Source organism: Giraffa tippelskirchi, chromosome 5 (assembly GCF_054371585.1).
Source record: "Giraffa tippelskirchi isolate mGirTip1 chromosome 5, T2T-mGirTip1v1.2.pri, whole genome shotgun sequence".
Classification (NCBI taxonomy): domain Eukaryota; kingdom Metazoa; phylum Chordata; class Mammalia; order Artiodactyla; family Giraffidae; genus Giraffa; species Giraffa tippelskirchi.
In genome coordinates, this window is record NC_137279.1 from 108,993,869 (window position 1) to 109,010,032 (window position 16,164).

Here is a 16,164-nt window from a genome sequence, read left to right on the forward strand (position 1 = left end):
GCGGAGGAGGTAGGGTGCGGGTCAACTCCAGAGACCTCCCCTCCTCTCCTGCTTTCCTGCATCCCTAAACACACCCGCACAAAATCTCAGGCTCCGGTCGCCGCTGCGCCAGAGGTTTTTTTGTGTGTGTGTATGTTTTTGTTTTTTTTTCCCTGGCAAACAGCCGGAGAACGAGACGGTCAGCAGCTTACGGAGAGGCTGAGAGAAGCGTTCTTTGACTTCTATCCAAACTGAGAGAGTACCTTTAAACTGGACTCACAGACTGGTTTTCCTTCGTTTCCAGTGAAATCCCGTTCTCTGGCTGGAGACACAGATGGCCTCAAATGAGAGAGATGCTATATCGTGGTACCAAAAGAAGGTAATATCAGTGTATTTTTGTTTGTAAAGCATGCTTCCTGCAGAAAGCTCCCACAAAGAATACCTATCATGTTAGTTTTTAGTGAGTTTGGTAGTGCAGTGTATTCTTACATGGTATCTCAAATGGAAAAACTAGTGTACAAGGTCACTAGGTCTTTTGAACTCAGTTCCAGGTCCCCGCATGAGATTTTCAACCTCCCGTCTCCAGACTACATTCACAGTGTCACAGCAGTGCTATGAGAGTTTGCTTCTCATCAAATTGCTGTTTTTTTAGACATAAAACTTATCTGTACAGCTCAGACTGTTACTGTCAGCAATCTTAATGAGCTGCCCATTACCTTTTATATCTCTTTAGTTTTCTATGGATATTTTTTCTGAAGTGGAAATATCTATTAAGGTTGATATTTAATTTGAAATATTTTGGACATTGCTTCCACCTAAGTTTGGAATTTTGAAGGAAATAGTCCTTGGAAATAATAATTTATCCTAGCCTCAGAAAAGCACAAATATTTCCCAGATATCATATAGACACTTTAAATAGTTTCATGACTTTTGTGAGACTTGGCCTAAATAAAAGGATTTCCTTTCCATCATTTAAGTAGCCTGCTTCTTATTTCAGATTGGAGCATATGATCAGCAGATATGGGAAAAGTCAGTCGAACAGACTCAGATTAAGGTAAACTGATTTCTTTGATTTTTTTCCACTTTGTTTTACTGCATTAACATGTTATAAGTACTGGATTATACTTACTTTTTAAAAAAATCTTCACTTATCCATTAAGGTATTCTTTGTTCTTGGAAGTTTATAAGGAAAACAACAGTACCAGTGGATGATAAATGACAATTAACATTTGGCCTCTGTATGAGAGAAACAGAAAGGGGTAGTTGGTCTATGATTAATTTGAAATCAAATACAGCATCCAGTATAAACGGAACTATGGCTGTTTAACTGGCAATAGTTAAGAGTTAGTTTTGGTAATACAAGGCCAATTTGCTGGAGCTTCAAGGTTTTAAGGTGAAGTTGTGAAAATGAACTATCCAGGTTTTTTAGAGCATCTCCTCCTCCTCGCCTCTCTCCTCCTTCCTCTTCTCTTTTACCCTTGCCTTTTGTCCCCCACCCTTCCCACTCCCTCCTCCTCTTTTTCTTCCTCTGCAAGTCAAATAAAATCCATTTGTTACCTGAATCACTTTTTCAATTACTGGTTTAGAGTATGATCTTAAGTATTTCAGGTTCTTAAATGTTTTTCTACACTACTTTTGGATCTGAGCAGTGTCTTGGAGTTATTTCATGCTAACCAAGCAACCAAAGTTGATGTGTTATTCAGATGCCAGTTTATTAATTTATAATAGGGGAAGGAAGGGTTAAATAATCTAATGTTCCCAAACCAGGGCTGTGGGATCAATATGTGTTGCGGGTGTGGGGAGGGTTGGGGGGGTGGGGGTGTTGCAAATTAGTCATGGAATTATTGCTTGGTAGCCATATGTAATTGCATAGTTTTGAGAGATGTGGAACAGCCTAAAGACCATCCTGCCCTTAAAGAATGTCTGTTGACCTTAATATTTAGATCTACAGATTTAGGGTCTTACCTCCTTGGAAAGTACTTAATAATGGCTGGCAGATTCTTGTTTTTGGACCTTTCTTTTTAAAAGATCTTTCCTCAGACCCTCTGTTAACATTAAAAAAATATTTATGTCTGTGTGTTACGTTGCTTCAGTCATGTCCGACTCTTTGCACCCCTATGGACTAGCCCACCAGGCTCCTCTGTCCATGGGATTCTTTAGGCAAGAATACTGGAGTGGGTTGCCGTGCCCTACTCCAGGGGATCTTCCCAACCCAGGGATCAAACCCATGCCTCTGAGGTCTCCTGCATTGGCAGGCAGGTTCTTTACCATTAGCACCACCTGGGAAGCCCAGTACAACTTAATAGTTTGTTCTGTTTATCTCCAAGTCAGATTGGTTGGGCTGGGACATTTAAATCTCAGCTGAAATACTTTTAGGGCGTGTTCTTTTCATAAGCCAATCAACTAAGAAGTTATTAGAAATACATGGTACTTGGCTAACTTTTCACAATTTTGTACAGTCTCTGATGTTTTATATTAATAGGAAATGGGGTTAGGATGAATAAATCCCCCAGTTTTATATTGTAGCTCTCAAATCCTGTCCTGTTGTTCTTTTGTGAGCTCCAAAAAGTATGGGTAGTAAGTCTGGTATAATGGAAAGCACCCAGTCCTGGGGTTGGATCTCCTTTTGAGAGCTGTCTCTAGCTTTGTGATCTTGAAAAAGCCCTGTAGTTTGACTGGTTTTGGTTTATTTATGCTTTAAAAGATTTTACTTCCTGCTATACAGTTTCTTTACCTACTTCTTTCCTCTACCTGATTTAAATATTTCCACAACTCTTATTTCTATGCCATTTTATACATACCCTCCTTTTGGTATACTGTATCCTGTGTTATTTGTTAACCTGTGTGTTTTCATGGACCTCAGGACAGGAATTGCGTTTGTATCCCATTTTTTAGAACATGTTGATTCATACTAGGAACTTGGTGTTTCTGTATTCGATTAAAGCCCACCTATTATGTATATTTTTAATCATTGTTTTCTCATAAGGTAATCTTAACACCTCCTTAGTTTAGCAGTGGAAAGAATAAAATTAAAGAGAACTGTAAAATTTACTGTTAAGGTACCAAGGCCTCCCAGGTGCTAACAATACCGTCAACGAGACACACATGGTTCTTGCCTTCATGAATTTCACAGTCTGATTGTGGTGGGAGAAAAGCCAAGTTTTTAAGTATTTTTAAGTCTTAGATGAAAACTGACGAAAGTATAGGTTAAAAAGAAGTATTTAATGCAATTTAAAACAGATTACACAAATATAACGATTTTTGAAAACAAAGAAAAAGGAAAAAATTTGAAAACAAAAAATAACATCAGATGACAATATAATAAAATTAGAAATTATATAATAAAAATACAATTGAAAGTTATAAAAAACATAAATTTAAAAAATCTTAACTTGGATCATGAAAAGTGGTAGGCACTGTACTACAAACATTTATTGAGCTACTGTGTTTAAAGCATTTTGCTAGGTGCTGATTACAAGGAGAAAAAGTATTTACAAACACAAGTATAACAATTGTATAAGGGAAGAATAAGTAGCCCAATCTAGTTGGAGTATAAAGTATGTAGATGAGATGATAGATCAAAAGTCAGTTTGGAGCTGAGTTTACTGTTCTAAGAACTTTAGACACTATATTATAGAAAATGAAATGAATTGTATGGTTTAGAGTTCAGTTCAGTCACTCAGTTGTGTCCGACTCTTTGCGACCCGATGAACCGCAGCACACCAGGCCTCCCTGTCCATCACCAACTCCCTGAGTCCACCCAAACCCATGTCCATCGAGTTGATGATGCCATCCAGCCATCTCATCCTCTGTCGTCCCCTTCTCCTCCTGCCCTCAATCTTTCCCAGCATCAGGGTCTTTTTCAATGAGTCAGCTCTTCGCATCAGATGGCCAAAGTATTGGAGTTTCAGCTTCAACATCAGTCCTTCCAATGAATACCCAGGACTGATCTCCTTTAGGATGGACTGGTTGGATCTCCTTGCAGTCCAAGGGACTCTCAAGAGTCTTCTCCAACACCACAGTTCAAAAGCATCAATTCTTCAGCGCTCAGCTTTCTTTATAGTCAAACTTTCACATCCATACATGACCACTGGAAAAACCATAGCCTTGACTAGACTGACCTTTGTTGGCAAAGTAATGTCAAAGTAATGTCAAAGTAATGTCTCTGCTTTTTAATATGCTGTCTAGGTTGGTCATAACTTTCCTTCCAAGGAGTAAGCGTCTTTTAATTTCATGGCTGCAGTCACCATCTGCAGTGATTTTGGAGCCCAGAAAAATAGTCAGCCACTGTTTCCACTGTTTCCCCATCTATCTGCCATGAAGTGATGGGACCAGATGCCATGATCTTAGTTTTCTGAACGTTGAGCTTTAAGCCAACTTTTTCACTCTCCACTTTCACTTTCATCAAGAGGCTGTTTAGTTCTTCTTCCTTTTCTGCCATAAGGGTGGTGTCATCTGCATATCTGAGGTTATTGATATTTCTCCCAGCAATCTTGATTCCAGCTTGTGTTTCTTCCAGCCCAGCGTTTCTCATGATGTACTCTGCATATAAGTTAAATAAGCAGGGTGACAATATATAGCCTTGACGGACTCCTTTTCCTATTTGGAACCAGTCTGTTGTTCCATGTCCAGTTCTAACTGTTGCTTCCTGACCTGCATACAGGTTTCTCAAGAGGCAGGTCAGGTGGTCTGCTATTCCCATTTCTTTCAGGATTTTCCAGTTTTTTGTGATCCACACAGTCAAAGGCTTTGGCATAGTCAATAAAGCAGAAATAGATGTTTTTCTGAAACTCTCTTGCTTTTTCGATGATCCAGCGGATGTTGGCAATTTGATCTCTGGTTCCTCTGCCTTTTCTAAAACTAGCTTGAACATTTGGAAGGTCACAGTTCACGTATTGCTGAAGCCTGGCTTGGAGAATTTTAAGCATTACTTTACTAGCGTGTGAGATGAGTGCAATTGTGCGGTAGTTTGAGTATTCTTTGGCATTGCCTTTCTTTGGGATTGGAATGAAAACTGACCTTTTCCAGTCCCGTGGCCACTGCTGAGTTTTCCAAATTTGCTGGCATATTGAGTGCAGCACTTTCACAGCATCATCTTTCAGGATTTGAAATAGCTCAACTGGAATTCCATCACCTCCACTAGCTTTGTTCGTAGTGATGCTTCCTAAGGCCCACTTGACTTCACATTCCAGAATGTCTGACTCTAGGTGAGTGATCACACCATTGTGATTGTCTGGGTCATGAAGAACTTTTTTGTACAATTCTTGTGTGTATTCTTGCCTCCTCTTCTTAATCTCTTCTGCTTCTGTTAGGTCCCTACCATTCTGTCCTTTATCGAGCCCATCTTTGCATGAAATGTTCCCTTGGTATCTCTAATTTTCTTGAAGAGATCTCTAGTCTTTCCCATTCTGTTGTTTTCCTCTATTTCTTTGCATTAATCGTTGAGGAAGGCTTTTTTATCTCCTTGCTATTCTTTGGAACGCTGCATTCAAATGGGAATATCTTTCCTTTTCTCCTTTGCTTTTCGCTTCCCTTCTTTTCCCAGCTATTTGTAAGGCCTCCTCAGACAGCCATTTTGTTTTTTTGCATTCTTTTCCATGGGGATAGTCTTGATCCCTGTCTCCTGTACAATGTCATGAACCTCTGTCTAGAGTTCATCAGGCACTCTGTCTATCAGATCTAGTCCCTTAAATCTATTTCTCACTTCCACTGTATAGTCATAAGGGATTTGATGTAGGTCATACCTGAATGGTCTAGTGGTTTTCTCCACTTTCTTCAATTTCAGTCTGAATTTGGCAATAAGGAGTTCATGATCTGAGCCACAGTCAGCTCCCGGTCTTGTTTTTGCTGACTGTATAGAGCTTCTCCATCTTTGGCTGCAAAGAATATAATCAGTCTGATTTCGGTGTTGGCCATCTGGTGATGTCCACGTGTAGAGTCTTCTCTTGTGTTGTTGGCAGAGGGTGTTTGCTATGACCAGTGTGTTCTCATGGCAGAACTCTATTAGCCTTTGCCCTGCTTCATTCTGTACTCCAAGGCCAAATTTGCCTGTTATTCCAGGTGTTTCTTGACTTCCTACTTTTGCATTCCAGTCCCCTATAATGAAAAGGACATCTTTTTTGGGTGTTAGTTGTAGAAGGTCTTGTAGGTCTTCATTGAACTGTTCAACTTCAGCTTCTTCACTGTTACTGGTCGGGGCATAGACTTGAATTACTGTGATATTGAATGGTTTGCCTTGGAAATGAACAGAGATCATTCTGTCATTTTTGAGATTGCATCCAAGTACTGCATTTCAGACTCTTGTTGACCATGATGGCCACTCCATTTCTTCTAAGGGATTCCTGTCCAGAGCAGTAGATATAATGGTCATCTGAGTTAAATTTACCCATTCCAGTCCATCTTAGTTCGCTGATTCCTAGAATGTTGATGTTCACTCTTGTCATCTCCTGTTTGACCACTTCCAATTTGCCCTGATTAATGGACCTAACATTCCAGGTTCCTATGCAATATTGCTCTTTACAGCATCGAATCTTGCTTCTATCACCAGTCCCATTTGAGCAGAGGAGCCACATCATATCTGTTTTTTTTGGAGGATAGAAATAAAAATGTAACTATAACAAAACTTGTAGAGGGCTTCCAAAGCAATGCTTGATGAAATTATATCACTCTAAATGTCTGTATTATCAAAAAAAGTCTCAATTGATTAGGAAGGAAGAGTCACAATGATTCAAGCTAATATGAAAAGAATCAGAAATAAAACAAATCAAAATAAAGAAGAGGAAGAAATATCAAAAATAAAACTAAAACAAATGTTTATGTATTCTTCATTTAACAAATATTTGTTAGCAGCTACCTATCATGTGTAGGCAATAGGCTAGGCAATATGTCTGTATAATGTTGAACAGAAACATTCAACTTTTTTTTCTCATGGAGCTTATGGTAATGTGGGAGACAAAACAATAGTAAAATTAATTCTAGTAATGAATGAAAATTGCTTTGTGATAAATGCTAAGAAAGAAAGCTGTTATTTTCAAGCTGTTATAACAGGGAAATGGACCTAGTCAAGGAAGTCAGAGAAGCCTTCCCTGAAGAATTGATATGTCAAATGAGATCTGAAGGATAAATAACAGTTAAATAGGTCAAGAACAAATACACTAATCCTACACAAATTCTTTCATAAAGCCGAGGAGAAAGTGTGCTTCCCAACTCATTTTAGGAGATCAATATTACCCTGATTACAAAGACAGCACCAGAGAATTTGTTGTAATTATACTACAAATCTACAGTAATCCAAACAGTATGGTATTGGCACAAACATAGACAAATAGATCAGTGGAATAAAATAGAGCACCCAGAAATGAACCTATGCTTATATGGGCAATTAATCTACAATAGAGGAAGCAACAATATACAATGAGGGAAGGACAGTCTCTTCAATAAATTGTATTGGGAAAGCTGAAAAACTACATGCAGAGACTCAAGCTGGACTACTCTCTCACATGATGCGCAAAAATGAATTCAAAATAGATTTAAAACTTAAATGTAAGACCTGAAACTATAAAACTTCCAGAAGAAAACATAGGCTGTACAGTCTTTGACATTGCTCACAGTAATATTTTTTTGGACATATATCTTCAGTCAAGGGAAATAAAAGCAAAAATAAACAGTACTACAACAAACTAAAAGACTTCTGCACGGTAAAGAAGACTATCAATAGAATGAAAAGACCACCTATTGAATGGGAGAAGATATTTACAAATGGTTTATCCAAATATACAAAAAATTCATACCAGTCAACATCAAAAAAAGAAACAACCTATTAAAAAATGGATAGAGGATCTGAATAGATATTTTCCAAAGAAGACATACAGATGATCAACAGGCACATGAAAAGATGTTCAGCATATTAATCATAATGGAAATGCAAATCCATACCACAGAGAAATATCACCTCACATGGCAGAAGGGCTATTATCAAAAAGACAATAAATTACAGTTGTTGGTGAAGATGTGGAGAAAAGGGAACCTTTTGCACTATTGGTGGAAGTGTAAATTAGTGCAGCCACTATGGAAAACAGTATGAAGATTCCTTAAAAAAATTAAAAAAAGAACAACCATGTGGCTTAGCAATTCTACTGTTGGGTATTTATCTGAAGGAAACAAAAACACTAATTAGAAAAGATATATGCACTCATATGTTCATAGTAGCTTTGTTTACAATAGCCAAGGTATGGAAGCAACGTAAGTGCTTGTCAACAGATGGATGAATAAAGGTGTGGTGTCTAATACAATGGAATATTACTCAGTCATTTAAGAATGAAATCTTGCTGTTTGTGACAACATGAATGGCCGAGAGGATGTTATTCTGAGTGAAATAGACAGAGAAAGACAAAAACTGTATGATTTCTCTTAATATGTAAAATCTAAAAAATAGATGAACAAACATAACAAAACAGAAAAAAAGCTATAGCTGTAGATAGAGTAAACAGGTGTTGCCAGAGAGGGGTGGTGAGGGAAAGAAATAGGTGAGGGAGATTAAGAGGTACAAACTTCCAGTTGCACAATGAATGAGTCACGAGTATGAAATGTAGTGTGGGGAATATAGTCAGTAATTATGTAATATCTTTGCATAGAAAGATAATTAGACTTGGTGATCATCCTGAACTGTATAAAGATATGAAATTACTATGTTGTATAGCATACTGTTTTAGGTCAAAAACATTATAGTTCAAAAACAAATTCAGAGAAAAGAGATCAGGTATGTGATTACCAGGGGTGGGGAGTTGGGGGAGGGGGAATTGGATGAAGGCAGTCAGAAGATACAAACTTCAAATTATAAGATAAATTAGTACTAAGAGTGTAATGTACAACATGATAAATAATTCTTCTGTATGTTATATATGAAAGTTGTTAACAGAGTAAATCCTAAGAGTTTGCATCACAAGGAAAAAAAACTTTTTTCTGTTTTTTAAATTTTATATCTATGAGATGGTAGGTGTTCACTAAATTTATCATGGTAATCATTTCATAATGTATATAAGTCATATCATTATGCTCTGTACTGTAAACTTAATACAGTGTTGTATGTCAATTATATCTCAATAAAATTGAAAGAAAAAAGTCCTACCTGAGACATAATATGGAGTTTTTAATAACCATCATACTGATTTATTTAAAAAAAATTTGTCCTAAACATATGCATTGGCCCAAAAATGTAAAAATCTTTAATAAAATATTAGTAAACCAAATTCAATAGCATACAAAATGGATTATCTACTGTGACCAAGTAGGATATCTGAGAAATGTGTCATTAGTTTAAAATTTGAAGATGATATAATATACCATATTAATGGAATAAAGGATAAAACCACATGATCTTTTTAGTAGAGACAAAAAACATTTGACAAAATTCAGTGCCCATTACTGATGAAATAGTAATTTCTTCAGTCTGTCAAAGGATATCTATTAAAAACCCACTACAGTTAGGGATTAAAGACTTGAGTGCTTTGTCTCTCAAATCAGGAACAAAGCAAGATGTCTGCTCTTAACATCTATTTAACATTGTACTAGGGATTCTAGTCTGTGCAGTAAAGCAAGGAAAAGAAGTGAAAGGCATTGAGATGCAAAAGAAAATGAAAATTGCCTTTATTCATGATGACTTGATCCCATATTTAGAAAATCCTAAGACGTTACTAACAATAAATGAGTTTAGTAAGGCCTCTAGGTTTAAAATCAATATACCAAAATTATTTGTATCTCTGTATACCAGCAATGAGTGTTCCAAAAATGAAATTAAGAAAACAGTTTATTCACAGTAGTATCAAAAATAGTAAAATACTTAAGAGTAAGTTTAACATAGCGTATATAAGACCTGTACACTGAAAACTACAGAACATTGCTAAGAAAAATTAAAGATCTGAAGAAATTGAGTACCATTTCATGTTTGGGATCTGAAAGGCCTAACATTGTTAAGATGGCAGTCCTCTCTAAATATATTAATATCTATAGATTCATTATAATCCCTTTAAAATTCCAGCAGTCTTCTTTTGCTTTTGGTAAAAATTGATAAGCTAATTCTATGGTTGATCAGGAAGGCAAAAGACCTAGAACATTCAAGATAACTTTAAGAAGAACAGAATTTGAAGGGTTACTGCATCCCAAGGGTTTCCCTTGTGGCTCAGCTGGTAAAGAATCTGCCTGCAATGCTGGAGACCTGGGTTTGATCCCTGGGTTGGGAAGATCCCCTGGAGAAGGGAAAGGCTGCTCACTTCAGTATTCTGGCCTGGAGAATTCCATGGACTCTATAGTCCATGGGGTCACAAAGAGTTGGACATGACTGAGTGACTTTCGCTTCACTGGATCCCAGATTTACTGTAAAGCTGTAAATAATTCAGATAGTATAGTATTGACATGAGTAATAGATCAGTGGAACAGAATAGAAAATCTAGAAATAAATCCTTACAGTTTTGATGACAAAGATGCCAAAACAATTCAACGAGAAATGATAGTCGTGTCAACAAATGGAGCTGGTACAATTGGATATCCACATATATAAAAATAAACTTTTAATTCTTACCTCACACTGTATACAAAAATTAATTAAAAAGGATTGTAGGCTTAAGTGTAAGAACTGAATGAGGTTTTCTAAAAGAAAACATAGAAGATCGTTCTTACCTTAAGATAGGTAAAGATTTCTTAAAAAAACGGCTATGAAAAAAAAAATTTGATAAATTTGGCTTCATCAAAAATTGAAACCTTTCTTCAAAATATCCCATTTTAAAAAACGAAAAAGCAAGCCATGGACTGTGAGAAAATATTTCAAATCATACATATATTAATATGTGGAGCATTTGTACCTATGATACATAACTCCTACACCTCAGAAGACAAAATCCCAGTTTAACAATGGGCAGAAGATTTGAATAGATACATCACTAAAGACGATACCTGAAATGATTGGGTCTGTCCAAAGATTACTAGCGTTACTAGCGAAGTATGAATTAAAACCACAGCGAGACACTATTATACACCTGTTTGTTGTGTTCAATCGCTCAGTTATGTCCGACTTTTTGCAACCCTATAGATTGCAGCATGCCAGGCTTCCCTGTCCTTCACTATCATCCAGAGTTTGCTCAAAGTCATGTCCATTGAGTCGATGATGCTATCCAACCATCTCATCCTCTGTCACCCCCTTCTCTTCCTACCCTCAGTCTTTCCTAGCCTCAGGGTCTTTTCTGACAAGTCAGCTCTTTGCATCAGGTGGCCAAAGGATTAGAGTTTCAGCATCAGTCCTTCCAATGAACATTCAGGACTGATTTCCTTTAGGATTGCCTGGTTTGATCTCCTTGCTGTCCAAGGGACTCTCAAGAGTCTTCTCCAGCACTGCAGTTCTAAAGCATCAATTCTTTGTCATTCAGCTTTCTTTATGGTCCAGCTCTCACATCCATACATGACTACTGGAAACACCATAGCTTTGACTATATTGACCTTTGTTGGCAAAGTGATATCTTTGCTTTTTAATATGCTGTTTAGGTTTGCCATAACTTTTCTTCCAAGGAGCAAATGTCTTAATTTCATGGCTTCAGTCACCGTCCACTGATTTTGGAGCCCAAGAAAATAAAGTCTGTCACTGTTTCCCCATCTATTTGCCATGAAGTGATGGGACTGGCTGCCATGATCTTACTTTTTGAATGTTGACTTTACAGCCAGCTTTTTCACCCTACTCTTTCACCTTCATCAAGGGGCTGTTTAGTTCCTCTTCGCTTTCTGCCATTAGGGTGGTGTCATCTGCGTATCTGAGGTTATTGATACTTTTGGCAATCAGGATTCCAGCTTGTGCTTCATCCAACCCCGCATTTCACATGATGTACTCTGGATGTAAGTTAAATAAGCAGGGTGACAATATATAGCCTTAGACATACTCCTTTCCCAATACTAAACCAGTTCATTGTTCAATGTCTGGTTCTAACTGTTGCTTCTTGACCTGCATACAGGTTTCTCAGGAGTCAGGTAAGGTGGTCTGGTATTCCCACCTCTTTAAGAATTTTCCACAGTTTGTTGTGATTCATACAGTCAAGGGCTTTAGCATAGCCAATGAAGCAGAAACAGATGTTTTTCTGGAATTCCCTTTCTTTTTCTGTGATCTTTTTCTGTGATGATTGTTGGCAATTTGATCTGATTCCTCTGCCTTTTCTAAATCCAGCTTGTACATCTGGAAGTTGTTGGTTCAGTTACTGTCAAAGCCTGGCTTGACAAATTTTAAAGATGACTTTGCTAGCATGTGAAATGAGTGCAACTGTGTGGTATTTTGAACATCCTTTGCCATTGCCCTTCTTTGGAATTGGAGTGAAAACTGACCTTTTCCAGTCTTGTGTCCAAGGCTGAGTTTCCCAAATTTGCTGCCACGTTTAATGCAGCACTTTAACAACATCATCTTTTAGGATTTCAAATAGCTCAGCTGGAATCCCATCACCTCCACTAGCTTTGTTCATAGTAATGCTTACTAGGGCCCACTTGGATGTCTGGCTCTAGGAGACTGATAACACCATTGTGGTTATCCAGGTCATTAAAACCTTTTTTTTACAGTTCTTATGTGTATTCTTGCCACCTCTTCTTAATATCTTCTCCTTCTATTAGGTCCATACCGTTTCTGTCCTTTGTTGTGTCCATCTTTGCATGAAATGTTCCCTTGGTGTCTCCAATTATCTTGAGGAGATCTCTAGTCTTTCCTATTCTATTGTGTTCCTCTATTTCTTTGCATTGTTCACTTCACCTGTTTTAATGACAAAATTAAAAAGACTAACCTTACGAGGTGTTGGCCAGGACATGGAGGAACAAGAATTATCATACACTGCTGGTGGGAATGGAAAGTGGACATTAGTTTGATGGTTTATTAAAAATTTAAATACATACTTCTCATATGACCCAGCATTCCCATATAGTTACCTATGTGAGAGAAATAAAAACATAGGAACATATTTAAATATTCATAGCAATACTATTCCTAATTACCAAAAAACTAGAAAAAAGTCCAAATATCTATCAACTTGTGAGTAGATAAATAAATGTATTATATCCATACAATGGAATATGACTCAGCAATAAAAATTGTTGATATATGCTACAACATGGTGAACCTCAAAAATGCTATGTAAGTAAAAGGGGCCAGACACAAAAGACTATATTTTGTGATGCAGTTTACATGAAATTTCTAGAAAAGGCAAATCTGTAGAAATAGAAAGCAGATAGGTGTTTGCCTATTGCTGGGGGATAGGAATACAGATTTATTGCCATTCTTATTTTTCAGGTGATGGAAGTGTTCTAAAATTTGAATGTGATAATGGTTGCACAACTCTCTTAATTTACCAGAAATCTACCGAGTTGATTACTAAAGCTATACCTAAATATGAATGAGTTTTGGACAGTATTAATTATACCTCAATATGGCTATTTTCTTAAATCACACCAATAGAAAAAAAAAAAAACAGAGATCATAATGTAGTACACAAGAAATTCATATATATTCCCAATGAAATTTGTCTTCTAAAATTTTTAATTAAGAGAGTATATTAAATCTAAGATTATTTTCAGTGATGAAGCTCAACTTGCTCCCCCTCCCCCACCAAAAGAATAAAACAAGAATGGTCTCTATTACTACTTAACATGCTGTCTGAGATATTTGCTAAGATTAGCAAAGCATTCTAATTACTATTATCTTTGCTTTTAAAATATTTAAAAAATTTCCTTCATTTTTCTAATTTTGGAATATGAAAAAATAAGTATTTGAAAATTATGTTTTTACACCTAGAAAATTTTAAATGGCTAATCATAAACACAGGTGATTTCAGCTGTATTTGTAACATTTTATTTCTTGATCAGGAATGGTGGGTACATGACAGATAAGACTCCTCATTAAAGATGACAGTTGAAATATGTACATTAATCTGTTATCTGGTTTCTTCTGAAACTCCTCTAAATTTATAATAAATAAAAACAAAAATCAGCCCTCAAGAACTGAAAGAAATGTAAGTTTAAACTTCCTGTTTTAGAACACCTGTATTTAGTGGTCACATGCTAGTAAAGTAATGCTCAAAATTCTCCAAGCCAGGCTTCAGCAATATGTGAACCGTGAACTTCCAGATGTTCAAGCTGGTTTTAGAAAAGGCAGAGGAACCAGAGATCAAATTGCCAATATCTGCTGGATCATCGAAAAAGCAAGAGAGTTCCAGAAAAACATCTATTTCTGCTTTATTGACTATGCCAAAGCCTTTGACTGCGTGGGTCACAATAAACTGTGGAAAATTCTGAAAGAGATGGGAATACCAGACCATCTGACCTGTCTCTTGAGAATCCTGTATGCAGGTCAGGAAGCAACAGTTAGAACTGGACACGGAACAACAGACTGGTTCCAAATAGGAAAAGGAGTCGGTCAAGGCTGTATATTGTCACCCTGCTTATTTAACTTATATGCAGAGTACATCATGAGAAATGCTGGGCTGGAAGAAACACAAGCTGGAATCAAGATTGTTGGGAGAAATATCAATAACCTCAGATATGCAGATGACACCACCCTTATGGCAGAAAGTGAAGAAGAACTAAAGAGCCTCTTGATGAAGGTGAAGGAGGAGAGTGAAAAAGTTGGCTTAAAGCTCAACATTCAGAAAACTAAGATCATGGCATCTGGTCCCATCACTCCATGGGAAATAGATGGGGAAACAGTGGAAACAGTGTCAGACTTTACTTTTTTGGGCTCCAGAATCACTGCTGATGGTGACTGCAGCCATGAAATTAAAAGACGCTTACTCTTTGGAAGGAAGGTTATGGCCAACCTAGATAGCATATTTAAAAGCAGAGACATTACTTTGCCAACAAAAGTCCGTCTAGTCAAGGCTATGGTTTTTCCAGTGGTCATGTATGGATGTGAGAGTTGGACAGTGAAGAAAGCTGAGCGCCGAAGAATTGATGCTTTTGAACTGTGGTGTTGGAGAAGACTCTTGAGAGTCCCTTGGACTACAAGGAGATCCAATCAATCCATCCTAAAAGAGATCAATCCTGTATGTTCATTGGAAGGTCTGATGTTGAAGCTGAAGCTCCAATACTTTGGCCACCTCATGCGAAGGGTTGACTCATTGGAAAAGACCCTAATGCTGAATAGGATTGGGGGCGGGAGGAGAAGGGGACGACAGAGGATGAGATGGTTGGATGGCATCACCGACTCGATGGACATGGGTTTGGGTAGACTCCGGGAGTTGGTGATGGACAGAGAGGCCTGGCGTGCTGCAATTCATGGGGTCGCAGAGAGTCGGACACGACTGAGCGACTGAACTGAACTGAACTGAGTGGGGAGAGGGAAGAAGAGAGGGGTAATATGGTAGTAGGGAATTAAGAGGTACAAACAATTATCTATAAAATAAGCTGCAAGGATATATTGTACAACCCGAAGAATATAGCAAATATTTTAAAATAACTATAAATGGAGTATAGCCTTTAAAAATTGTGAATCATTATATTGTATATCTGTAGCTTATATAATATTATACATCGACTATTGTTCACTTTAAAAGTTAAGGGAAGAAAGTCCTTGTATTTAATTTCTGAAATACTCAGGAATTAGATGCACCAGGTCTATCTCCAGGTTTAAGATATTATAGAACTGAAAGTAGGATTGTTTGAGCATATGTATTAGGGGCAATAGACCTATCCTCAGATCCTCCTCATTCTCCACAACCTCATAGCCACCCTTATCTTCCATTGACAGAAGATTGAAGTTTACTTTATGGAGCAGCTGAACCAGAGAAGTTCCAGATTCCAAAATACCATACACAAATGAAAATGAGGTGAAATAATGGACTAGTAAAGGAGCTCAAGTAAAAGGCTGGTGGCCAGGTTTATAATCTCTAAACAGAAGACTGGAATTTCTTTTTGCACAAGCTGACTGAAAAGGCCTAAAGATAATGGAAGTGAAATGTCTGGCTGCCCTCTACAGTGAGGCCACTGTTCAACAATAACCCCCCCTCTCCCGCCCCCACTGCACACTGAATGGGTATTCAGCATGATGGTGCCTTGCTCTTAAGTGTAAATGGAATATTGAAAATGCTCAAATATTTGAGACCTAAAAAAAAGATGGAAAGAGATTTTAAAAAGTGATACAGGAATTTTAAGAATACTATTTTTAAAGATACAATT

At 37.3% G+C, this 16,164-nt stretch overlaps 1 protein-coding gene across 12 annotated transcripts in view; it reads left to right on the plus strand.

Annotated features, from left to right (window-relative positions):
* The window catches only part of PHTF1 (putative homeodomain transcription factor 1), a 75,725-nt gene that overhangs the window by 503 nt on the left and 59,058 nt on the right, over positions 1–16,164 (plus strand). For 7 of the 12 annotated variants that reach the window (XM_081493489.1, XM_081493478.1, XM_081493480.1 and 4 more), the window contains exons 2-3: positions 284–358; positions 977–1,033. Coding sequence is in view for 10 of the 12 variants with exons in the window: in XM_081493478.1 (XP_081349604.1) it covers positions 314–358; positions 977–1,033 (102 nt within the window). In the remaining 2 variants the exon portion in view is untranslated. Of the gene's footprint in view, positions 1–163; positions 359–976; positions 1,034–16,164 lie in introns of all 12 variants that reach the window. The other 5 variants (XM_081493490.1, XM_081493479.1, XM_081493481.1 and 2 more) reach the window with 1 other exon arrangement.